This window comes from Mchenga conophoros, linkage group LG5 (genome assembly GCF_057382185.1).
Source record: "Mchenga conophoros isolate Kocher_MC1m ecotype Shallow Benthic linkage group LG5, M_conophoros_male_GT1.1, whole genome shotgun sequence".
NCBI lineage: Eukaryota > Metazoa > Chordata > Actinopteri > Cichliformes > Cichlidae > Mchenga > Mchenga conophoros.
The window spans coordinates 12,361,499-12,388,698 of NC_140530.1; the positions used below are offsets into that span (position 1 = coordinate 12,361,499).

Below are 27,200 nucleotides of genomic sequence, written 5' to 3' on the forward strand. Positions count from 1 at the left end.
TTTTCAGCCACACTGCTGTCTGCGGCGGCATTCAGTATGACAGCCGAAGGAAAAACTAAATTCTACAACTACTAAGCTATTACAACAGGAAGAAAGCTGTTACGGCTGTGTGTCCTTTACCTTTGGCAGACATAAAATGTTTTCATGTACCTAATGATGGTTTTCAGGCGTTTTCCAAGCCAAAATGAGTTAATCTGACCCATCTGATCTGATAAATTGAGGTCATAATCTAACTACTCAAGATCCGCCTCTTCTACCCGGTGAAATACACACAGACTGGACACTTTATTAGGTATAGCTTTCTAGTACTGGTTTGGACCCACTCTTGCCTTCAGAAGTGCTTTAAAACTTTATTGTACAGATTCAACAAGGTGCTGGAAATATTTCTGATCTCAAATGTGCTTTACTGAACTGAGATCTGCTAACTGTGGAGGTCATTTGAGTACAGTGAAGAAAAAACCAGTTCAAGATGATCTGAACTTTGTGGCGTGGCATATTATCCTGCTGGGAGCAGCCATCTGAAGATGGGTACATTATAGCCATAAAGGGATGGATATGGTTGGCAATAATACTCATGGAGGCTGTTGGTGTTTAAATTATGCTCAGTTGCAATAAGGGGCTCAGGATGTGCCAAAAATAAATAAATAAATAAATAAATAACCCTGACACCATTACACTACAAATAGCTGCCTGAACTGTTGATATGGGGCAAAAAGGATCCATGCATAGACCATGGACAGCAAACTCTAACCCTACCAAGTGTCACAGCACACAGCATAATCTTCCTGTTCTTAGCTGACAGGAGCGGTCTTCTGCTTTTCTAACCTATTTGCCTCAAGGTTTGACATGTTGTGCATTCAGAGATGCTCTTCTGCATACCTTGGGTCTAAAAACTGATCATTTAAGCTACTTTTTTATAATCCTATCAACTCAAAGAACACTAGGCATTCTCCTCTGACCTCTGGCATCAAGGCATCATCCAATAGTGGACACCTTCTCTTTGTTAGGCCATTTTCTGTAAACCCTATAGATGGTTATGCAGGAAAATCCCAGTATTTCAGTAGTTTGAAACACTGAAACAAACCTATCTGGCACCAACCATTGCACACGCTAAGCCATTAAAACCACCCTTCTTCCCCATTCTTATGCTCAGTTTAGAGTCCACCAGGTCTTCTAGACGATGTTTGCAAGTCTCAAAGTGTTAAACTACTGCCATGTGATTAGCTGAGCAGATAAGTTACATCTGTTCAACTGCTCACTAAGTGTCCAGTGAATGTAAATGACCTGGCATAGCTTTCCACTATCTGTGACACAGCAGCTACAGTATAAGTATCAGAGAAGTTCAAGGTAGGAAACATTTTTAGGATCAAAAATATCACAGTGGAACACAACAATATACAATTGAGGTCCAAAGGCCTCAGTCACTTGAAAGTTAAAAATAAACAGAATAAAAATAAAACATTTCACTTTTAATAGTTTTATTTTCAAATTATGTGCAAGGTGAATTTCACAGTTGAGCTCAACAACCACTATAACCTGAAACCCAAAAAAACCAAAAAAAAAACCCAACAGAAAAATAAATGGATTAAAAAGACACAATGGAATAGCACCCATAGGTGATGCATGAAGATGACCAGAACGAGCTGTGTTTGGCCGCACAGGGCAGCCAACTCTTAGGAGAAAGCAGGTTTTATAGCTTTGTGTATTACATGACTGGTGTTTGAAATATGTTGTAACAATGCAGTTACTTCAACTGTAATGCTTAGTTTCAGTGAGATGTTCCAAAGATACTACTGTACTACGGGGTGGAGGGGGGAGGGGGGCAAATCAAAATATATCACTCGTGCGGGTAATTTTTTTTTCCCCCTCAACAGAACAGGATTACTCTATTATAACTAAACAGATAATTATGTAAAGAAAAAACAAAACAGCCACTAGAGACAACAAAAAGAAATCACATCTATTTTTCAAGTTATAAAAGAAACTGAAGATAACTTTAAAAAACTGTGCAAGTACAGCAAATCTATAGTACAGTATATTACACATAACAAAAACAACTTAAATACAGTACTGGGTATCAGTAGAAATCCTGAGAGTTCTCCGTTCCTGGTTCGCAAATGGCTGTCTGTGGACAGTCGAGTGAAGCCCAGACCCACTCTGACCCTTTTTCGTGGGAAACATTGTTCAAGCTGGGTTGACTAGAAATCAGGTTAAAGTCAGTCAACAGTGAATCTTCTCTCGGAGAAGTTAATTATATCCTCAAGTCCTTAATGAATGCGACTTTTCCTGTATTAAATGCCAATGTAAATCTCTTAAGATGATTGCTATATGGTTGCTAAAATGTTTTCACTTAATATGAGGGCACTCCTTGCTTAGATAAAATACACAAGAAATGTGTAGTGCAATGATGAAACAGGAACCTGCGTGAGGAAACTGACGGCACTAAAAATGTCACACTTTGACAGCAAACGCCCTCCAGTGGTGGCGTTCTTCTGTACAAGATTGTCAAAAAAAAAAAAAAAAAAAAAAAGCACCAGCACCAAAAGTTTGTATCCTCTGTGATGACGTGTAAAGACGGATTCATAGCTTTACGAGGGTGCTTCGTAAAGTTTGCAGTTAAGGACCGCTGAAGTGGCGAGTTATTCAGTGCAACGCTGAGTAAGACTTTTCAGATATTCTTCATCAGGAGGAACAGTTTTTGATTCTGATGCCCCTTTTTTTCTAGCTGCAGGCACATTGGCATCACAAAAGATCTCCACGAAAAATCCGCATCACTTCAGCCAACAGCCAAACAATCGTTATGGGTACTACTGATCTTCGCTAGCAGAGACGAGCACACAAAACAATTAATGCACTTTTAATAAGGTAATACAATGTAATATAGCCTAATCACAGTTCCAAGATTTATTGCTACCACAAAATCCGTTTCCAACTTCCACGACAACTATAGTAAGACCTCAAATGCTCTTTTGGCATTACGAGGAAGGCTATTGGAACCCTTTTTTTCAAGCGTTTAATAACCCGGTGTCAAAGAACAAACTCAGAGCTCAAACTCAGAGCAAACACTTGTTTATATCAACACAACGGCCTGAAATGTCCCTTTGCTCCTAATCAAAAATCTCTGAAGTTTCTGAGGTAAACCTGTTGGTCTGAATGAGCCACTTAGTGTTGCAACAAATTTGACTCCGTCCTTGTTTCTCCAATGTGGAGAGTGAATATTCTAACATTTCACTTAATGGATGCCAACTCAAAGCAGGAAAAAAAAAAAAGTCTGGAAGCCGCACATAGTGTATGTTTGACACACTGACACCTGTGGAGGAAGAGTGGGCAATAAAAAGTTACCATTTAACTTTCAACCTTTAAAAACACTAATGTCAATCACAAGCACACTTCAAATTAAAACTTGCATATGAAATAAACTGAAGAGAGGCATAAACGCAGAACAGGAAAAAAATCCACACAAACCTCAGAGCCAGCAATCTACTAATGACCTAAGGTACTCATCTTACCCGTATGAATATATCGTTTATATGACTATTTGTATATTTCTATATCTATATAGAGTTTCACTTTATGCTGACACATAGCATCCATATCTCCAGAGGCAACACCCTCAGTTCCATGCTTATCATTTGTAAAAATTCATACACACATTAATCAGCCACAACAGTAAAACCATTTACAGATAGCACTAATACAACCCAATCCACAGAGGCCCCACCCTGCAACTCAGGGGTTTTAACGTTGTGGCTGACTGGTGTATTTATGCACCTAACACAAAAATAGAACAACATGGCTCGACAACAAGCAAAAAAAAAAAAAAATAGTATAATTGCACTTATGAGTCATTGTACGGTTTTGTTAAACAAGCCTCAGTGTGGGTAGTTGGTGCTTTCTTGAAGAAAAAAAAAATACTGCAATCTTTAAAAGCACCCCCATTTTGATCATTTTAAACCAGAAGTTGAACAACTTAAGACTTAACCAAAAATGGTGCATGTGGTGCAAACCCAAGGTAACACCAGGCACAAGGCAGGCAGGACCACACTATCCCCCCTCTGCCTCAGAGATGGGGTCCACAAAATTCAAATACCTCAAAGCACTTTCTGGAGACACTGTGGATAAAGTTTGGCCACCACGCATTCAAAATGGCGGCCCAAATCCCAGAGGCGATCGGGTGTCTCATAGACTTTGGTCCATACATCTGCCTCATCGTCATACTGGTAAAGGGAGTTCTTCCTGCTAGTGCGAAACACATGCTCCTCCACCATGACTTGTGTAGCTCGTACAAACAGGTGTAGCTTGCCTTGCAGCAGCATGGCCTTGATATACGGGCTTGTGGCTTGGTCAAAGGGTAGATCTTTCTTGCGGCTCCATGTGTTCTTCTCAATGTCGTAGACCTCCACAGTAAAAGTACGCTGGTGGTTTCTGCAGATCCCAGCTATGTAGTAGATGCAGTTTTTATACAAGGCAGCCAGACCCTGACTCCGAGGGACACTCATTGGCGCCAGATGACTCCAATAGTCCTTACGGGGATCATAGCAGAAGAAATATTCACCTGTGCGAAACAAAGAGACAGAGTTATGATCAGATGCATTTAAATGGTTTTCATATGCAGTATGTCTGTTGTATTAATATCACTTTATTTACATATTTTGTACAGATAAAAACAAACAAAAAAAAAAACATAATTGCATAAGTTCCCCTGAGCACAGAAAGACTCACCTTGGAGGACGTAGATACGGTCTTTGTACTCTACAGCACTGTGAAACTCCATGGCCACTGGCATTGGACTGACTGCAGTCCAACAGTTGTCTCTGGCATCATAGCACTCTACTGATTTTAGTGCATTTCGCCCATCACCTTCATAAACACGGCCTCCCAGTGCATACAGCTTCCCGCAGCAGTGCACAAGCCTGCATCCAATTCGGGCTCTCAGAAGAGGTGCACGTGGAAGCCATCGGTTGCCTGCATGCTCGTACTGCCAGAAGTCACTCTCTGCTCGATGGTCTATGGACACCTCGCTGTTACTCGGACGGTACCCACCAGCAATGTAGATGTCATTTTCTGGGGACACCAAGATGCCAACCTCCCGGAGATCATTAGGTGGTTTGCAGAGTTTGAACACCCTTCCTGTCGCCGTGTCCAGACAAGGCACCGTCTGCTTCTTACCTGAGTGTTTATGAGCAGCATCAAAGCAGATGACCATCTCAGAAGCAGTCATACCCAGGCGCTGTGGACAACCATTTGTGCCAGTGAGGCGAGCTTTGGCCTCAGCAGAGTCTGTTGAAAGGGAGAGGGCGCAAGCAAAGGGGGGAGGTATCCGATTGAGAAAGGCCTCATCCAGCAAGGGCAGACGGATACACTGGGAAAAAACCTCAGCTAGATGAGTTTCACGGCCAGACAGATCATGCTCTAGCCAGCGGACAATGCTCTCATAGACATGCTCTTCCTTTTCCACATTGAGGTCATCATTATTCAAAATGCTGACCAACTGCTCCTTGGTCATCTGGAGGAACTCTTGCTCCCGTGATACACACAAGAACTAAAACAAAAGAAGTTTTAGAGTTTCAGTTCAGACATTACAAAGTTCGATGTCAATGTTGTTGACTGCCACTGTTCCAACAAAAATAAGACATTTGCCAAAAGCAGGAACTGTGTCACATTAAGTCTTTAAGCTCTTGATGAAGACCTGAAAGACTATAAAACAGTACTCTAAATTATTTATCAATTCCCCAGGCCACTAAACAAGGAATACATAAAAGTAGAAAAAGCCATAAACACAAAAAAGAAATAAAAAAAATTATATCAGTCGTCTACCAAATTATCATTACATATTAGTACCAACCAAGAAATTTAACACTCAGTACATCCTTAGTTTTTTGGCAGCCAAATGTCCTGGTCATAAAGAAAGCAGAACTACAAAAGTAGATACCACAACATGTCTAAAAATTGTGGTATAAAATAGCTGAAGGCATTCATTACATCACAGTCCAAAAGTAACGGTTAATAACCAATTTAGGCTTATGTTCAACTGACCTTCTTGCGGATATAATCCTGTGAGCGTTCCCTCAGTTCCTGGTGCCCATATGCATCAGCAAACATAAAGACTCCTATACAGTTCTGAGGGTCAAGTCGGCTGATCATGAACTGGGCACACTGGTCCTGCAGGGCAGGAATCTGGAAAATGCTGGCTGCAGTGAATAGGGCCTGGACATTAGACTCAGAGAGCGAGACCCTGGATGTGTAGGCATAATCTAGGACAAGGTGCATGGATTCAGATTCCACGCCAACAATTCGAACCTCACGCTGACTGCTCTCTGTAAGGCCACTGGTGAACATGGACCTAGAGGAACATTTGAAAAAACACAAATTATTTTATGATTATTATAAATTCTCATCTTAAAAACTGAGAAAGTTTATCAGAAAATCGTATTTTCTAGACAACCTCTAGTCAAAATGACAGTGAAACCAAGAAAGAAAGCAACTAATAAATATTTGTAAACAAACACGTACAAATGAAGGACATAGGCACATATGCAGTGCTGAATTTCCTACCTAAAATATGGGCTGATTGCAGCAAGAACATTTCTGTGGCATGAGAAAGTCTTGCCATGGTCCACTTCTACAACGATGTCTGTGAGCTGTGCTTCATCGTACAAGGCTTTGAGCTGCTGCAGGATGTTACAAGCATGAACAGCATCTACCCCATTGTAGTTGGTGATTGGAAGCGTCCCATTTTGTACTTGTAACAGCTTCCCTACCTCTGAACAAGAGCAGAAACAGAAAAAAATATTATTATCATCTCACTTTAATTTTTTCAGTCAACTCTAAACACATGTATAACTGACACGAAAACACAAAATGCTTCATGTATATACCAAAGAGCCCCAAAAATTAAGGAAATGCTGCAGAAAAAAAACTGCCTCACAGACACTCTAGATATGCAAGCTCTAGTTTGCTACAAACAAATATCACATGCAGTATGCCAACAAAATATACTGTAAGAGAAGAATAAAGACAGTGCACGAGGTATGAGTATTTAAAGCACTTTAATCTCAGTATCTTTAGTTGTTTTGACGAATGCAAAGTGTCAATTTTGAGAATGAATCAGAAAAGAAAAAAAAACCCAGATCCCTTTGACTGAGTTAGCATAAGACATAGGTCAGGTCAGGTCCAGAGGATGTCTAATGACAGGTACCTGAGGTTACCTGGGGACACAAGATCAGGAGAGTTGTAAACAGGTTGCAAAACCACACATAATCACATAATAATGATAATTACTAAATTCTTTAAACAGTAATACAGCGTACATAGTCAACAGTGCTCTGGTTTAAACACTCATTTATGTAGAAACATTTTTTAAATTAAAAATTAATAGATTATTACAGAAGAAAGGACTTAAATATGATGTTAACATACCTGACAATAGCAGCCACAGCTTCTGATCTGGAGCTACCAATTCTTCTGAAGTTTTTGTTTAGCTGCCAGTGTAGAGCTCTGTACCATTTGCCTATTCAGTTTATACAATGTGCATTTTTAATACTTAACTGCTATATAGTCATTTGGAAGAGCATCAATACCAACAGTACCGTCTTCAGCCCATCCAGCTGACACACAATTTTACAAACCAGCTGCAGACAAGCAGCCATGCTTCCCTCATTAGCGGCTGAACACATGAAAAACGCGAGTATGTCTGTGGTCTGGAGGTATTATAAAGTTGATGACAACAACATTGCCATTGTGAGATATGTAAACTTGGAAAAGCGACCCACTTCAGTACTGGAAAGAACATGCTAATCAGCTTCCCAGTATCGACCCAGTTGCAACCCAGTATCTCATGCCCCCTTTAGCTCTGTGGACAGTGAGAGCCTTTTTAGTGCCGTTGCAAACGTCCTTGATGAGAACAGAAACAGGCTCAAACCTGACAAGGTAGAGATATTAGTTTTCATTAAGAGAAACATACTATATTTTCTGCGAAACTTACTACTGTGATGACAGTAAGAGTTAGGAGTGCAGTTCCTAAAAGCACATTACTGGCTTTGCAAACACTGTGGATCTTTTATTTTTTTATTTGTTTACATGCCTGCCGGATATTTTAAGTTGAGGTGCTATTTGTTTTTATATTAGACTTTTTTTTAATATTTACTGTGCACTAAAGTCCATAAGTGAAGAATTTATTTTATTTATTACTTGATTGTTCAAGCTACCTCACAAAAGGCAGTGTGAAGTGTTTGAACTGTTTCTGCAGCTAGACAGCAACAGCAGCAGTTAGAACCTAGCAGACTAACTCTACTTGATCAGCAACAAAAATATAGTGCCAAGTCAAAAGAAGCAAAGCACAATTTCAGACAATCTTAAAATATCTGTCATATTTTATTGTGGGGTTTTTGCACTAAGTTCAATAATATAGAAACAGTGTTATCATTGATGTTACAGTTTGTATTGTTGTCAGTTTTTTCATTTCATTTTCTTTCTCCACCGGCATTGAAGATGGGATTTTCTTAGACAGTGCTATTGAGTTTGAATTTCTAGTATCATAACTACTCTATAAAGCACACAGCCTCTAACCCACTGCCTAAGAGATTTCAAAATATCTGAATTTCCTTAGTGTTAGAGCTGGGCGATAGAACGATAACGATATGTATCGCGATATAACTTTTACTCGATAGAGAAATTAAGCTATCGCGATAGACCTCGCCGCTCTTGTCCTCAAAAAAAAAAAAAAAAAAAAAAAAGGTCAGCCAATCCAAATTAAGTAGCGCAGAGCCGAACCAATCACAGCCACAGCGTCACGTCGCGTGACTTGTTACGTACAGCACAAGTGCCAAGCCCCACATGTGTATTTGTTTGGGAAGCAGCCAGCGGGTAATGGAGGAAATGAGTGTGCCGACTAGAAAAATTAACCGAGCATGACCGAAGAGAAAACAGATGATGGTTCCAACGCCAGAGAGATTGTCGAACGGAAGAGCCATAGAAGTTCCGTAGTGTGAAGGTATTTCGGCTATTTCAAGTCTGACAAAAAACAGAGTAGCGTGCACTGTAAATTGTGCCGAAAGCAAGTCTGGAAATACAATAAACTGGTGCATGCGTCACACTGTGCGCCACGTTATTGTTTCGGTGAAATAAATTTCTACAATACTGTTACTGTTAATTCTACTCTCTGCAGTGTTTAAATGCTTACATATACACACAGTTACTGTCCGTCCACACATACGACTCGGTTCTGCTTCTATGCCCCAGCTTTGTTTACTTTTTCCCACCGAGGCTTCTAGACTTCTGATTGGCCAACATTTCTGCACGGTTAGGAATCTAGCGCCACCTGCTGCTTTGGCATGTTCATAGCAGCGTTTTCCTTCATTTCTGCCTTTATGTGTGGACGGGATTATTTTTTAAAACGAAAACGGAAAATCTCCGTTTTCAAAAATACCCGTGTACGTGTGGACATAGCCTCAGTCTCTGACTGGAAGCGCTAATTCGTCATTCGGCTTTTGTCAGACTAAAGTAACTGTTAAAACTGTTTGAAAAGCTCAGCTATACAACAAGGAGAGATTGAGAATTTCCTTTTAGTTCTCAGTTTATTTGATATTGACAAAAGTTAGTCAGTTTTGTCTGTTCTTCTGTAAAACAAACTAAGATTTATTTTTAGAATTAATATTTTGTTTCTAAGTGGAATTGACAATTTAGTCTGTTTTTGTTTGTTCTATTTTGAAACTTAAACGCTTTAGCGGCTGCCTTTTGTGTAGTTTGCAATATTTGCCTTTATTTATCTGAAAAAGTCTCATGTTCCTTAAGTACATCTACCCTGTTGAACTTATTATGGGAAATAAATATTTAAATAAAAACAAGCTGCTGATTATTTCACATTTTACTTGTGAGCAACGGCACATTTAAATCTTACAAATATAGTTATTTGGCTTATATCGTGATAGATATCGTTATCGCCTGAAATGAAAAAAAAAACATATCGTGATATGAAAAAATCTCATATCGCCCAGCTCTACTTAGTGTAGATGACTAGAGTGTAAATACAAGAGTTTCTGTGATCTTACTCAATCCCTATGTTTCACAAACTTTTAAGCAACACTTACTTGGAGATTATTTTAGACATTGTAGGTAAATATTGTTACTTTTCTAACATAAAAATCTTCAAAAGAAATACAAAAACTTCTAATTATTTTATATTATAAAGCAATTTCCAGCTGCTCCCTTGTCACAGGGGGCCACCAAAGTGGGTAGCTTCACATGTTTCTAAGCTGGATGCCCTTCCGGCCCCCAAGGGGATTTATGCCTCCTTCTGGGATTAAACTGAGGATCTTTTACTTGTGCTATGATATACATGATATGATATACAGTTTTATTTTGGATTTTAAAGACATTCAAATATATAAGGAAATAAACTCAAATGACAAAGAAATGTGCATTACATGAAATAAAAATTAATCAAAGCCCAAACTGGAGTACAAAGAAGTATGCACATGCTTATGCGTACCCCATGTTCAACACTGCCAATTTAGCAGGATCATCATTGTGGTACCCTCATATACATGCATACACTTGACCCACATTCATATTAGCATAAATATGAACCAATACATCTTTATACAAACATTAATTACATATTATTTTTAAAAAAAAAAGTCAACTGAATAAAGCTTGAACATTGCAGTTGTTCCATAAATGAAAATACAAAAAACAGCAAAACTGAGGGATAGTTTTTGTTAGGTAAATCTCTAAACCACTATACTATGGAGCCACACATTCTTTTTATAGTGTAATAACATAAATAAAGTGTGGAGTGTGTGAAAACCTGATGACCAAATTTTAAGGATGTATGCCACCTGGATTAAAGGTCCAGATATAATGACTGATACAGCTGTATAAATATAACTATTTCCTGCGCTATATTTGCTTGTTTCTAAACTTGTACCGAGAGATTGTTCCCTTTCTCTTATACTGAATGAAAGCAGCAGGACAATACATGAGCCTAGAAACTCGTGAGTACAGCAGTGCTGCCCTTATAAGCGTACACAAAGTGAACGTCTTTCTTAGCACATGTGTTATATCAAGTTATAAAAGTGGCACACCAACTTTATGACTGCTGTAAAGCTTCACTTTGACTTATACGGTATACAAACTTACAACAAATGTCTCGGGTTGTGCAATGCTGACAGGACAAAGACTCTCGGTGGGTAAATAGAAAACTACTATCACACCAGGTGGTAGCTAGCTTGCTAACATCTCTCATCGCTGCCCTGTGCCTGCAGTAACGGTCTGGTTAGCTAATAAGACTGAAAACAAACTTGAAGAATAGACACTAATGAAGAGCGACGCTGTACACAACTTCGCCTGAATGCTTGTGTTTCATAAAATACAGTAATGCTCGCGGTTGGCTTAGCTAGTTGAGGAGCAAGCTTAACTTTTAGCAGACAGCTAGACACCAAGCTAATGCTAGCAAAGCTTTCTTTGACACAACATTGCGAGATATAAATGGCGACAAAAATCTGAAGTGTTTTAAGTGTTGACGTCTTCATCTTATAGAAGCATAAGAGTGTGTAGCGCAATGTCTAGTGTATTCGTTTGATGACTATAGCCATTACTACAACTTGTCTAACCTTTGTCTCTTGTCATAAACAAGTGTTTACACAGTCAGCTGTGGCAGCGAGCTAACCGGCCGAAAGTTAGCCACACAGCTAACGTTAGCTACATAGCCGGGCTAACGACAGCCAACAGTTTTGAGGAGTCGTTTAGAACCTGACCTTATTTAATGAAACTGCAACATGTCAAGACCCCTTCGTTTAATCTGTAAAGCTACGCCTGGTGAACACATAAACTTACATATTCTAACTTTAAAAAGCAATATTTAAGTACACAAAACAATGAAGATTTTGCTAACCTCCACTGGCAGCCATTCTCTCCAGTCTGTCTCAGAGCAGACCGACAGAAACGTCAAATGAGTGCAGAGCGGAGCCCCGGAAACAAGGAACAGCCAATCGCAAGAGGAGAACGGATCTCAGAGCCAATCATTTTCCTTTTTTCTGAAATAGGAAAAAGTTAATACTGCATGGATAAATTACACACAGGGCACTCGGTTAGAGCCAACCAAAAGAAGTCAAATCAGCAGTATCTAGACAGGTGCATCCAAAGCAGAGGTTGTTTTCATATATTGGTGGGAACAGTGGAGGTAGACATAAGTTCACCTGCAGGCAAAAGGCTAACTGCACATGGGGATAAACACATTACAGTAGCGTCTTATTCTACAATGTACAACATGCTTTTTTGGTATGCAGAAGAGTGCTGTTATTGATTTATAGCGCTGAAATGAAAGCTATTTAGACTTCATATAAATAGTGCAACATGAACGCTGAAAAAATAGATGAGTATTTTTTCAGTGTAATATAATAAGAAAAAACATTGCATGCCATATAAAAATATTGTACGCATCAATTATATTATATCGACATAGATTAATATTGCTGGAAAATATATTTTTAAATAGCAAAGATAATAATGCATTTTACTATAACAAGTGTAGGCAAAAGACTCCACATTCTTGACAACCATGTGGTGACACATGTTAAGAGCCATAACCAAGATGTTTTGTGGACTGTGGCATCCTTGCATTTAGCCAGCAGGATGGACACATTTATGTTATGTTCCAATGCAGATCTTGTAGTAACATATGCCATAGGAGGCAAATGTTCAAATCAGCGTGACAGCGTATATTTTGAAGGTTAATCAACATTCATTGTGACTGCATGCCTAATTCTAGACATATGATCTGTTTCTAGTACTTCAATATCTTGGGGGAAAAGTCTAAACACCAATGAAACACCCTACAATCCAGTGTTGCATTACCTTTATTGTCTTAATAAATAGTAAATCTGCTGTTAAATTGCATGTCAGTGATGGGGGCCACACGACTTTGTTAGTAGATAATCCCTTGCACCTCACATGCAACCCTATGTAAAATACATTATCAGTAACAAATACTTTGTTACTGTACAGAGCAGTATCTGTACTTAACATAAGGTTTGTTTCTGACCAGCTTTTTTACTTCCTTCGTTTTTAGACAAATATCTCCTTTCTACTCCTTACATTTTCATTACTTGTTTATTACTGTAGGTTAAAGACATTTGTGGGCAGTTATTATTTCATGTCACTGCACACCTTCAAGTTGATTTGAATCTGAACAGAGGGAACAATAACACACAGAAGACAATTTCTGGTGTATCTATCACCAGTTATCAGGATTTGTGATATGGTAACTATAAAATAAAGAAATGTCCTGTTTTGCAAGTTCCCTTATGATCTGCAGCATAGCACCTACTCTGTGTTTGATACTTAATCAATCTAATCCAGTCCTTTGTGGCCACTTAAAATATGTTTATAGAGCTGTGATGTTAAACAAATTTCCCACGTGTGGGGCTAATAAAGGTTATCTTATCTTATCTTATCTTATATTTGTTGCCATTTCTGCTGCCCTCTTTTTCCTCTTACCTGGATACGTAAAGGATATTTAAAAGTCAAAAATTGATTGCAAATTCTACTTTGTGATACGAATAATCTTTCATTGATTTCAAATGCAGATTTCAAACAGGTAAACAAATATAAAAAACACACACAAACTGTCTTTCTGTGCAGTTTCTAACTAAATGTATAGTTGCTGTAACTTCACTCACAGATGGAGATGGGGTTGAAAGAAAGACACGACAGGAGAAGAAGAAGAGATTGTTATTAAAGGGTAAGACTGCTCAGTGACATTTGATAGTCTAGAAGGTTAAAGCTTCTGTAATGTGCCATTTTTTGGATGTTGGATCTATACCTGATGTGCTGCTGGATTTCTATTTCATATTGTGAAATATCTTGCAAAACAAAGTGAAGTGTACCTTATCCAAGAGTAGCAGAAATCCAATTAAATTTAAGGCGATGATGCTGATTATACCAGCTTGATACTGCTGGTAGCTGCGGCAACATAACATATTTTTATGTCTGGTTAAATTGACAAAAGCAGTGAATCTCAGAGCAGCAACAACATAAGTCAGCATCACAAGTCACAGCCTGTACACAAACTGTACAGGCGCTCACAATGCCAATCTTAGGAACCTGCTGACTCACTTTAACCTGTGACTGTACAAATTTTTCAGTTCAATGCATTTTTAAAAAATTCTCTTGGTTTTTCTCTGCTTATGTTCAGCATACATTGATTTGATTCATTAGAATTAGAATTTTAGTTGAAATACTTCCCATGTATTAATATTATTTTATTAATATGACACAAGGTTTAGTCTGCTTTGCAGAGAAAAACACCTGGTAGAAACGTCCTCAAAGAGCTACTTTTTACTTTTACATTCGAGTACATTTCAGTGTCTATACTTTACTGAAGTGACAAATATTTGTACTTTTGCTACCTCTGTACGTAAGTTAACATTCATGTTAAATTATCTTATTTTACCAATTTTGGGAAGGTGCTCCTGCTGCTGGCCTGGATTGAGCCAAAGACTGATTGTATCCTCTGTGAAATCCCTGGTTCACGCCAAGGCCATATGCTTCCATGTGTGAAACCTTCTAAAATAATGACTTCTATTTATGGTTAACCTGCCTTTGCCTTATGTGCTGTCTCTTGGCCTCAGTGAAATGATGCCGACCATTCTTGTTACTGTGTGTACGTGTTCTAAGCACAGTTTAGAGCTCAGTACTCAGTATTTCTCATGTATTTAAATAGCCAAGAAACATGGCTGCCGGGTCAGAGAAACAGGTGCTCACGATGTCACAAAAGCATGATGATGAAATGGCTTCAGGTTATTGCCACAGTTGTCCTCATACACCGCACTCAGTCAGTAACTGCAGAGTCCCAACACCTTGTAAATGATGCTCTAGGAACTTCTTCAAGATCTTTATCTGTCCTGAAAATGTTCTCCAGCTATTTTTTTGAGCATGTCCTTCGTGGTTGCCAGGTGCTGAAGAACTTGCAGGAAAGCTAACTGTATGTGAAACAGTGGAAATGTTGTGCTGTCGGTCAGTTACTACATCACACCTTGGGAGCAGGTAATTGTTAGGTTGAGGTTCATGAGCTTCATCTCCTCCAAAAAACACCACCACTGCCCTGTAGACATCCAACCAGCTAATGAAGGCTGCTCCCCTACACCCTGAGGTGCAGGCAGGACTCTCCCAACACTCAACCACTAACTAAAAGCTACATCTTTGCTCATTTTACTTTCTTTTCATTTGCTTTCTGAGAGCAGAAGGTCCTTCAGTGGGTCCACCTCTCATTGCTCTAAGGCCAGACACACAAACCCATACCTCAGCAGCCTGCTCTCATCGCACCCCCCCACTCGCTGACCCATTTTTACCCTTTGACATTTCCTGCTCACACATGGTCACATGTACTTTGTTCCCACTCTCCATCTCATCTTCACTCCTATAACTTTGAGTGCTGAAAGGCTGTGAAAGGCTGGAAGAAAACTACATACAGATTCATGGATAGGTTATCTTACCATTTCCTAGTCTGCATGCAGTACACATTCACATCTGAATGCCACTTGAGTTCAAGACATACATTTCAAGCACTTTGACACATTGAAAAATACATTGTCATTGTCAGATTCTGTACATTGTCTTCTTTTAGATGTGGTCATTGAGCTTAACATTGAGGGAAAGAAGGCCCTTTTCACTTTCTTACTACTCTTGTCCAGTCGTCTATCAGCCTGTTCTGTCTGTGTCCCTTTTTTTTCAGTTCGCCCCTCCTTCCCATCTCCACCTCATTCAGGTTGTAGAGAGGATCACAATCACAGTCTCCGTCAGACATCTGCTTTCTCTTCTTCACCAGCATCAGTGGCTAGACTCCAGGGGAGCCCTTCACCTATCGCTATCAAAATAGTTCAGTTCTCCTCGTTCGTATACCTGTAATACATTTGTTCTGCTTTCATCCAAATAATATCTCCTTATTGAAATTCACATTTCTCAGTTTAACACATCAAACGAGCCTTATCGCAGCGCTTCATTTCTGCAGGACACACGTGTTAGAGCAACAGGACTGTGTTGCTTGAATGGCTTGGCAAACTATGTGTACTGTGGTTGATGTTTTTAAAGTGGGGTAAATTGAGTTTTAATTCAGTCTGGCATGTTTACGCTTATCCTTGAAAAACCAGGTGAAGGTTTGATTAGCAATGACAGTAGATGAAAAATGTCTTCGTGCCATAGCAAGTTTAATTGGCATGTTTTTTATTATTAAATCACTTTAAAATAGTGATTTTCTATGAGAAAGATGGGTATATTTGTTGCCACAATCCTATCCTTCTCTGTTTGTATTCACCCCACACACACACACACACACACACACACACACACACACACACACACACCACCACCCCCCACCCACTTTCCACCTCATTTTTTTAATCAGATAAATGAGGCTTGATGGCAGAAAATAAAACAAACGTTCAGCCTCACGCTGAGATTTAAGTCTCTATTAATTTATAATGTTGGCCAATTTTTAAGCCTTTTAATTCCGACATTGTGTTAAAGGGTTCAGATCGATACTGTGGCATTACTTACTGATTTATGGCTAAGGGTGCTGTGTTAACATAAACCAAAATAAATATGTTCTTGGGGAAACAACCATTTTTCTCCTGCAAATAAAGTCAAACTTGACTATTTCATTGCACTCTCTATTATTATGTTGATTACATCTTTCATGCTCTTCTCATGCTGTCAGCAATAATGAGGCGAAGCCCTGGGTGGCCGTGGCAGTTGATAATTTGCTGTCTGTCTGAGCTGAGATGGGACTTTGCTGCAGTGGGTCATTTGGCATTCATGTGACAGCACCTGCAACCTCAAAAGAAATAGAGTAATTACTCTGTACTGAAAACTGTGATTGCCATGTAATCCCCATAATTGACATACTGTCTTTTAATCACTACTGCTTTTATGAATGGATTTACGCCCCCAATAGCGTAGTGGTTAACACAAGCGAACAGTCACTGGTTTGATTCCAGTCAGAGATACAAATCCTATTTGGAGTTGTGCCAGTGCAAAATGCTGACAAATCAAACATCAGAACGACCGGTTGTGGCAAGGGAGGAGTTGAAAGTAACCTTTACTAGTAAATTTATAAGAAAATCTCTCTTTTATGATTATTGCTGAAAGTTCAACAGAAATTGTATCAGTTAATTAAAGCAAATAATTAACCTTCAGTCTGTGGGAAGTGACATTTCAAATCCTTCCATTCTCTGGTTTTAACCTTTGAATAAAAAGACCCCAAAAACCTCTCTTCGAAACGTTTTGCTATCATTTAAGCAACTTTAAGTGATACTATAGCTTCACTCAGCATTTCCATATAAGCTGACACTTCAGCTTATATGAAGTGTCGGCTTATATGGAAGTACTGTGTTAGTACTCCTATCACTGTTGGCCTTGCCAACTTATTTTATTTTATTTTATTTACAACTTTTTTCATATTTTCATGATTCTGTTAATAAATGACAAACTGGTAATTTATGAACCTGCAGTTAACCTGCAATTAAATGATAATTAATGTTGTTGACTAACAGAAATTATTTTGGAAACTAACTGTAAAACATGGCACGGATGCTAAAGGCCCTCTTAGAAGAAGAAGACTTGACACGTTAATGATGACATCACTGGGTTTGATTCAGAACTGCTTTAAACCATCATGGCATTCATTCAATCAGGTTCCTCTAAACATTCTCAGAGATTTTAGTCCATGATGACATGATAGCATCACACAGTTACAGTAGAGTAGTCTGCCACACACGCATGTTTTGAATCTTTTTTTCCACTACATCGCATTGATCGATCCTCTATTGGAATTTGAGTCCAGTGAACTGATGGCGATGCTGAAGAAACCAGTTTCAGATGACTTTACCGTTGTGACATGGTGTGTTATCCTGGTAGAAGCAGCCACCAGAAGATTGTACACTGTGGCCATAATGGAATGGATATGGTCAGCAACAACACTTAGACCAGGCCTTGTTTCTCCACTCCTTCATGGTCTGGTTTTTGTGGCCACATGCAAATTCCAGCCACAGCTGACAAGGGCAGCACCTGGTGCGGTCTTCTGCTGCTGTAGCCGATCTGATTGAAGGTTCAGCCTATTGTGCATTCTGGATTGCATGGTTGTAAAAAGTATTTGAATTAAGGTTGTTGTTCTGATCTCTGACCTCAACAGGGCAGTTTCACACAGACAGCGGATGCTCAATGCTCACTGAATATTTTCTCTTGTAAACCCTGTTCAAAGCCACTTAAATCACCGTTCTTTCCCATTCTGATGCTCGGCTGAATTCCAGCATGTCATCTTGATTTTGTCTACATATCTAAATGCACTGAACTGTTGCTATTAGACATTTGTGTTAAAGAGCAGTTGAACAGATGTACCAAGTAAAGTTTGAGTGTAGCGTCTTTCTCTTTCAGTTGTAACGTTTAGCATTAAAACTGAATTTGTTTTCCAGAGAGTTTAGCATTTTCTAGGCAATGCAGAGTGTTTGTACAGTCACACATTTTCGATCATCCCTGAAATTGAGCAATGAGAAGGTGAGCTGCCGTCTCTTAGCTTAACTTTGAGAATTTCCATGGGTGGCGTGTAGGTAAGATTGCTCTATATTTGCCATGCAGTACAAATCAAATATTCTGGGAATTTAAAAGAAGGGGAAACACATGAATCTTACAGTTGTTTCATTACAAACCAAAACTGCTGACCTGAATCATTATTCACATCCACTGTGGATGTGATTTTGATATCAGACCTTTGATGTGTATAATTTTTTTGATAAAAATAGTTCTACACAGAAACCATACAGTCAAAACCGACATTATTAAACACTAGTTAACAGTACTCCTGCATGGATTAACCTCCGAGCATTCTTTTCATACAGCTTATGATTGGTAGGTAGGACTTTGTTCCAGTGCCGTCATCAGTGCTGTGCACGCTGGAAATGCACCCTAATGCTGCGTAACACTGTAAAATGACAGAAGAGGAGACAAATAAAAGTACAACTGCAATCTTAGCAATCGATTTCACATTTTTTTTCCAATTTCTTTCCATTCAGCCACAGTGCAGCTTGTGAAATTGGGCCCGGCTACTGTTGAATCAGAGGAAAAAGGCTTCCTGGGTTTGCAGTTATTTGATGATAGCTCTCGTTTCTGATTACCTCCACCGCCCGCCCATAGATGTCCTTTTTGGATACATTGAAACTGTTCACCCGCTACTCTTTCGACTTTCTCCCCATCTTGTGCAGCATTTTCTGGTAACAGCACTCTTAACAATGCACACTATATTATTATAGTGTGCATTTACAACACGGCACAGGTTATGCCCAGCAAATGACAGTAAAGGAGGTGTTTCAAGGGAATACACAGGGTTACAACTGTTTTTTCTGTCTCATGCTTATCAACTATCTGCTGGTTCTAAGTGAGGTAAATGCACATATCTGAGTTTATTATATCAGCAGTTAATCATGTTAGCGAGTGTCTATAGAATTTGTCAACAATTTGGAGAGGATTAAATTGCAGAACAAACAAAAAGGAGACAAGATGGAATGCATGAGGAAGATGAGGCAGGGGGTGTAATTGCAGTTTAAATGTGTGTTTTTTGTCAGAAATGGAGGTAATGGGTTATTATATCCCTCTGGAGGCCTGCAGTGGAAAATGCCTGCAGATGTTGTGAAGGGCCATGGGCTCCCCCACCACGCCACTCAGGAGGAGACAAATAGGAGCACAATGGGAGGCTGCTGTAAATACAGAGTTGGAGGTCCGTCTCCATCTTTATAAAGTCCCTTTCTTCCTCTTTTTCTCAGACTTTCTTTCTCAGCAATCCCCACCTGAGTAGCTGATGAGCAGATGGTCTGAGTTTCCCCAAAAGCACCTTAATTTCCAAACAATCCCACTATAGCAACTCAAAGTGCTGACAGAGATCTTTGTTAATGGTTGTTGTTTAGCGGTGTAACTTCTAGCTTAGATGTTTTCTAGGTTTCGTTTCAGACCTTTTATTATAGCACAGTAATGCAGTAGAAGATGACTGTTGGTAACACTTTAGCGTCCCAAACATAGACTGTATATAAACGATATACGTAGCCTCTTTATCTGACAAAATGAAGCCAATGCAGCATTCAATTTAATGGTCAGCAGTAAATATTTTCCTAATGCCCTAATCAGACGCTAATTTTAAATGTTTTTCACTACATTTTCTTAATTTTGGTGCCCAGCAGGGTGTGCAGTAGGACTACCGTGCAATTGAGAAGTTGCATGAGCCTCGTTTGTTCAGTTAAGTCCATAGCGCCTTCATAACAGTTAGAAAATACAAAATGCTCAGCTCAAGGTTTAGGAGCAATCACTGTGTCTTTACACTCACCAACCACTTTGTTAATTACATGTAGCTAGTACTGGATTGGACCCAGTTTTGCATTCAGAACTTCCTTAATTCCTCATTGCATGGATTCAACAAGGTGCTGGAAATAATCCTCAGAGACTTTGGGCCATAGTTAAATGATAATGGAACACGGTTATTGAAGATTTTTTGGCTGCACATCCATGCTGTGAATCTCCCAGAAAGGTTTTCTATTGGATTAAGATCTGTGACTCTGGAGGCCATTTGAGTGCAATGAACTAATTATCATCTTTAAGAAACTAGTTTGAGATGATTTGAGGTTGATGGCATGGTGCCCGCTGGAAGCAGCCATCAGAAGATGGGTACATTGTGATCATAAAGTGATGGAGATAGACAGCAACAATACTTGGGTAGGCTGTGGTGTTTGAATGATGGTACCAAGGGGCTCAAAATGTGCCAAAAATGTACACCACCACTGGCCTGAACTGTTGATGGATGGATCCATGCTTTCATGTTGTTTGTTGGTTGTAATGAGTGGTTATTTAAGTTATTGTTGTTTTACTCAAAGCAGTCATTTTGGTCATTCTCTTCTGACCTCTGGCATCAAGTAGGCACTTTCACCCAGAGAACTGCCGGTGGATCGTTTCTCTTTGTTGGAACATTTTCTGTAAACACCAGAGATGGTTGTGTGGGGGAATCCCACATCCCACCAGATCAGCAGTTTTATGAAATACTAAGACCCATCTGGCACCATCAACCACTGCTATGTTTAAACTCACTTTAGTTTGAACTTCAGCAGGTCATTTAGATCATGTCTACATGCCTAAATGCACTGAGTTTCTACCATGTGATTTCCTGATTAGATAGTTATTCTAATGAGCATTTGAACAAGTAATGTATTAAACTGGCTGGTGGATCTATTTACTATATGCAGTCCTTGGTCAAATCAACTCAAGCGCCATATACCAGTTTTGAGCAGGTTATGCATCAGACAATGTATTTCCCTTAAGCATTAAAATCTGTGAATCCTCAAGTTGAATGAGGCTGTGTTTCCACTTGGTCCTGGACTAAGAAAGTATTATTGTTGTTATTATTCTTAGTGTTATTAGATTTTTTACACTTAAGCTTCTGTATGGTATATAGCTATGAGAGATAACTTGTTTCATTTTGTTCCCAGTCTCTGTACTTCCTTCTAATACCTTGTTTTGCAGACAGAAATCAGTCTGGTATCAGTCTTTTTCAACTGTCAACAATAAAGCAAATATGCTTATTCCCCAAAATGTCAGACTTTTCTCTTGTTTGGCTGAAGATTGTTTGGTCTACTTTATTTGCAGCACAGAGTTTAAAGGTCCAAGAGAAGTATTTTATATAATTCAAAACAACATAGACACTGAATTCCTCAAAATTGAGTTCATTTGAGGAGAGATCAGATTGTACAAATATCAAAGTCTTTTGGAAGCTGCCTGAATATTATCCAGTCTGTTGCAAACACAGTGGGCAGCCTTATCCTGTGGTGATATTAACCATTCATGCTTTCATAGCTATAAGATGGAAAGAAAATCCTCAGTTTAGCAGAGACGAGCCCTAGAAGGATAGGTCTTTTTTTGTGTGCGTGTGTTGCTGCTGCGGCGGAAATGTAACGGAGCTAATAACGCCGGATCAAAAGCATTCTGATCTAGTTGCCAAAAGCCACGGGGCCTAGTAGGCAGCCGAGGTTTGCGCTGCTCCAACTTTGGGGACGGTTTCAATGGGCTGCTCCTGGGTGACCGTGCATTGTCTGCCCTTCAAGTTGGAAAAGCAAACAAATAAGGCTATGCTGCCTCCCGCTGTGAGGTCGACTCATTTGTTCCACTTGTCCGGCTGATGGATTTGGTTTTTTAAAATTTGGCTTTTTTTAGCCTCCTGCTAATTAGTTAAGGGAAAAAACACGCACTCCACACATTTCGTCCAATTTGACTAGCCTCTTTTTTTTTCTCCTTCTAAATCGCCCTCCTGTGATCATCTTCACAGACTGTGCATCCACAGCATGGTTGCACTCGGTCTATGAATTAGGCAGAGCCTGAGTGTCCTGGAGGCTCTAGTCACCCTGTAGGAGGGTCTATGAGCGGTAACAGATTAGGCGGGGCTCCCTGGTGTGTACTGCCATGCGCCCATGTGTGAATACTCTGTCTGTCATCAGCAGTAAGGCAGTGGCATGGGTGGATCTATCAGCAAATCCGACTTGCATGGAGAAAATTCTTAGGTCCTGGCAGAAAAGGCTGGGATGGGCTTTTCCCCCCCTCTCTCCCACTTTCCTTTTACATTATTTCAGGCCCCAGGAGAGTATTCTCCATCATGTCAATGTAATGTAGCACACAGAGGCAATCATGCAGCCTCTCTGGCCTCGAGGCTGCCTGCTCAGAGGAGAAAATGCAGCTTTAGCACTTAATCATCTCACCAGTACCTGGTGCACCAGTCTATGAGAAGGTTTTCCACACAATATGAAAGCAGATCGTTAATGGTGGCTGTGTTGTTGCGTAGTCCCCAATGGTTAAGGGGCTTCTCCATTGACACCCCCCCCTACACACACACACACACACATAGTTGAAGATCAGTGAATACTCAGACCTATGCGTATGTTGGCCCAAACCATGTGGAAAAACACCACAGCTGGGCGCCAATGTTACATGCAGACACCTGCTGAAACATTTGGATTCATGACTCCCGTCTCCTCACTGAGGAGCGCACTGCAATCAGAGTCATTCTAGTGTGATCAATGCCACACCACTGAGGAAGACCATGCATGCTGAAGCAGTGATGTGGGGCTTTATTGATATTGCCTTGCATGCATACCAGACATTGGTGTTTCAGAGCTGCACGTATCACATTTGATAGGAAGTGGATCCGATACTGCCTTAATGTGCTGGTCACACTGGTTGGGAAGGCCAATGACAAGAAGGGAAAAAAAGCGTATGTGTGTACATGTATAGAAATGAACAGAGCAGTGTGTGTATTATCAAGTGATTGATCGGCTACACGCATGGCTCCAAGGGAAGACATAGGGAGAGGTCAAACAAGACTGTTCCAAATAGACCTGTCGGAATGAGCCTCGGGGAGGCCTAACTGGTTAGACAAGGGCAATACTTTTTTACCACAAGTGCCCTTGTTTTACTGTGCACGGGCTGGACAAGCCCATGTATTATTCACTGGTCTCACTGGGTGATAAATGGGAGGCCTCCATTCTAAGCAATGGAATATTCACACCAGTGCTTATCTCTTTTAATCCCATGACTGCAGGCCAAGTCACTGAATTAGTGGGCAAGGCATAACAGTGCCATTTAAACTGCAGGGGCAAGGTTGTTTAACTAGGAGCTATTTCCAAAAGCTCTTTTTTGATGAATACGTCTGGCGGCGTTAGCTAGTGTTCTTTTTAGGACGTACAGTATTTAATAAAAAGAACACGTGTTTTTATGCTTTGGAATAAATCACAGTTATGCCCGTGCACTGTATATTACCTGTAGCAGTTTGTTTACCATCTGTGCGCTCATTTATTTCCCTTCCCCTCTGTGTTTTATCTACAACATAAAACCAAAGAATACACATATCTGCCAGCATGTGGTTATTTTTATTAAACTATTGCTAACACCAGCAACCGTATGGCAATATTTTAATGACTAACTCGTGTCATCTCATAGAACTCGCAGTGATGAGTTTCTTTTATTTGGGGCTATAAAAAGATAATTAAAAAAACTTCACACTCTTATGTCTGTATATAAGAACATGATGTTTGGGGGTCTGTAAATGTACAAATAATAAGGAAGAGAATGAAAGCTTTATTGATCCATTAAGGAAACTCTCTCCATGTATAGAGTGAGTTTATATAAATCTATATATAAGTGAGTGCCTTGATCGGAACAGGATTATTAACCTACGGTGTTATTGATGGTGGGAGGAACCAGAGCTCCCAGAGGGGTTCTGCACTCAAATGGGAGAACGTACAACAACTCCAAATCTCTGGCCAAGTTCGAACCCATTTGTGTTTCTTTTCCCTCCGCACATAATTTATTTGAACCAATTTGATTTTATGTTCATATCAGGAGCTTAATACACATTCAGATCCTTTTACTTACAGAATAAGATTATTCTTTGCTTAACTTCATAGAAAAGATGCTTGCACAAACAAATAAAGGCCTCAGATACAAAAAAGAAGTTGTTTAGTCAAAGGATAGCATTTTGCAAGGGATACTGTAACATTTCAATCTCTATCTAAGGAAGGAAAAGAAGCCAGTCAAAGGCTAAAAGCAAACTCTTGTACAAACTCTTGCTTTAACCAGTCTCAATCTAGGTTGTTTCTGATTTAAATGCATGACCTGTTTATTCACAGGGCCAGTGGCGCAATGGATAACGCGTCTGACTACGGATCAGAAGATTCTAGGTTCGACTCCTGGCTGGCTCGAAGTGTGTTTTTGACACCTGATTTGAAGGAGGAGGTGGAATAATCAGGATATGAAGAAAGAAAGAGGTTAGTTTAGGTTAGGGATAGAGATTAAAAGGAGCTAACAAGTGGAGAGCACTACTTAAAGCTGACAACAGTGATGGACAAAAGATAGATGAAGAGTGAAACTTTCAATAACAAGGGTTATTTCCTCACATGTAGAAACTACAGAGGAAACAGTTGAGGAACCACACCATGCAGATATGGTAAAAGAGTGAGCATTATTAAGGCATCATGCAAAAAAAAGAGAGCACACTTGTTTTGTGCTGATGGAGAAGGTCAGAAAGAGCTTCACTGTTTCTTCATGTTTCTAGAAAAAGGATATGATAAGAAGGCAGAAGAGGGACTGTGGTACTGCATAGAAACAGGAGGTGGGTGCAGGGCAGGGAGGGACAGAGCGAGACTGATGTCATCAGTACATCAGTTTGTAAGTGGCATTTTAAATGTTCACATTACAACTTGCAAGATGTGATTAGTGGCATACCACAAGTTATTTTATTAGCATCTGCACTGTAGACCTACCTTAACTTTACCTTACATTACCTTAGAGCTAATATAGCTACTGTATAAAAAAAATAATCAATGTACTGTTCAACAAACTACTTCCTGTCTTGCTAAAAAAAATCCCAATAACTCCATGCAGCCCTGCCATGGTCATATTTCAGCAGTTTGGAAGAAGCTGGATCCTGTAGTCCAACTACACCGCCAGCCTTTGTTTTCCCTGCACAGAAACTGGATGTCTGCCACGGAGCTTTCTAGAATACTAATGACAGTGGTTAGCGAGTCAAAGTTACTGACCTGAGGTGCCGAGATAGAGCACAGAGCAAGGAGTGGTGGAGCTGAAGCTCAGCCATAATAAGACTGGAAATGTCATAGTTTATTACCTCTGGTGTGGATTGCACTCCACAGGTTGTGGCTGATAGCGAACTCCATTCATTCCCTATTCATCCTGCTGTATGGATTAAGGGTGGATGATGACGGGGGGAATCTCGACAGTCAGTGCAGACGGGGAAAATGTTTTGCATTCTTTCTCCCCTGTTGGAAACATGTCTGAAAGGCATGCTGTAGTTAGTGTTGGACTCCAGATGAAGCTCTGCTTAGTGGATTGGCAGAGAAGGAGCACCTGAACAGCCTCTGGAAGCAGCGTGTCTGGGTTTTTTGGTTGTTGTTGTTTGTTTTTTTTTTACTTCTTCATCCCATTGTTCACCTGCCCTTTTTTCTCGTGTTATGTTTTTGTTTGTTTCATTTTGGAACTAACCATGTTTCTGGCAGCCTATTTCTCCCATTTGCTCTGCCCATCATCTCCCAACTTTTCCAGTTTCATTTTAATTCTGTGCAACCCTCTTCCTTCTCTCTCTATCGCCTTGTCTCTCTGCAGGTGGGGAGGCTTGGAAGAAAAAAAACCTGAAAGAAAAAATGAAAGAAAGGCGGCTATGCTTCTTTTATGCCCCTCGTGCCTTTCCTCGAACAAGGCGAGGGTTAGACTTGTCAGGCAATTAATGTACCTGCACATGGCTACAAGGAGCCTCTCCATTAAAAACAAAGCCAATTCATTCATGGATTGGAGGATAACCCCCCCCCCCCCCCTCCCACACACACACACACACACACACACACACACACACACACACACACACACACACACTCCTTCATTTGTATCAGGGTTAGAGTAATTACCCCCCGTGCAGCTAATCTATTTCTGCAGCTACTGATTCATCTTCTGCATCTTCTCAATCTGTTTGAGGTGGTCTCGCATATTTAATCTTTTTTTTTTTCAAAAGTCACTTTTTATTCAGTTTTTTTAAATCACTGATTGCAAAATCTTTGATTTCCAGCATGAATTTCAGCCGCTCTAAGAGTTTAGCTGAAGCCCGGGCTTTAATCCTTACCGTACATCAACCACTTGGTAATAATCCATGCGCAGAGATTCATGCATTAATGCAACAAGGTATAAATATTAATCATAAAACACAAATTAACATTGAAGCAGATTATAGATAAAAGCAGCCATGGGAAGAAATGAGGGGTGAAACTTTTTTAAGTCGGAAAACTTTTGAAATTTTACAGAAAAAAGTAAATCCGCACAAAAAGAAGTGAACAACAATGCAATGCTTCACACACGCTGCTCAAGTGTAAAATTAAAACATTTATTATGTCGGTGCGTCTCTTTTTTTCCCCTCCTATCATGCGATTCCTATCTTCACAACATCGAGTGACTCCTGAATTTGTGTGTCTGTATAACATTGTTCCCCTAAAAATGCTTTTTAGAAGGTTTAAATTGAACAGCTACTGAGTACACACGTTTCCAAGATAATATCCAAAGTCCAAATGCTGCCTATTTTTTGTGGAAGAGCAACATTGCCATCTATCACTGAGAAACAGTAA

General features: G+C 39.8%; 1 protein-coding gene and 1 non-coding gene across 2 annotated transcripts; one reads left to right on the forward strand and one right to left on the reverse strand.

The window, feature by feature from the left end:
• Positions 1–1,461: 1,461 nt before the first annotated feature.
• Positions 1,462–11,965, reverse strand: kbtbd8 (kelch repeat and BTB (POZ) domain containing 8). Its single transcript, XM_085273319.1, has 5 exons — positions 11,894–11,965; positions 6,556–6,763; positions 6,037–6,343; positions 4,723–5,542; positions 1,462–4,555 (listed from the first exon to the last, which is right to left on the reverse strand). Exons 1-5 carry the CDS (start codon positions 11,907–11,909, stop codon positions 4,092–4,094), a joined length of 1,815 nt encoding a protein of 604 aa, XP_085129445.1. The 5' UTR covers positions 11,910–11,965; the 3' UTR covers positions 1,462–4,091.
• Positions 11,966–24,703: 12,738 nt separating this feature from the next.
• Positions 24,704–24,776, forward strand: trnar-acg (transfer RNA arginine (anticodon ACG)). Its single transcript has one exon. It is a non-coding gene; the product is annotated as a tRNA-Arg (tRNA).
• Positions 24,777–27,200: the final 2,424 nt, after the last annotated feature.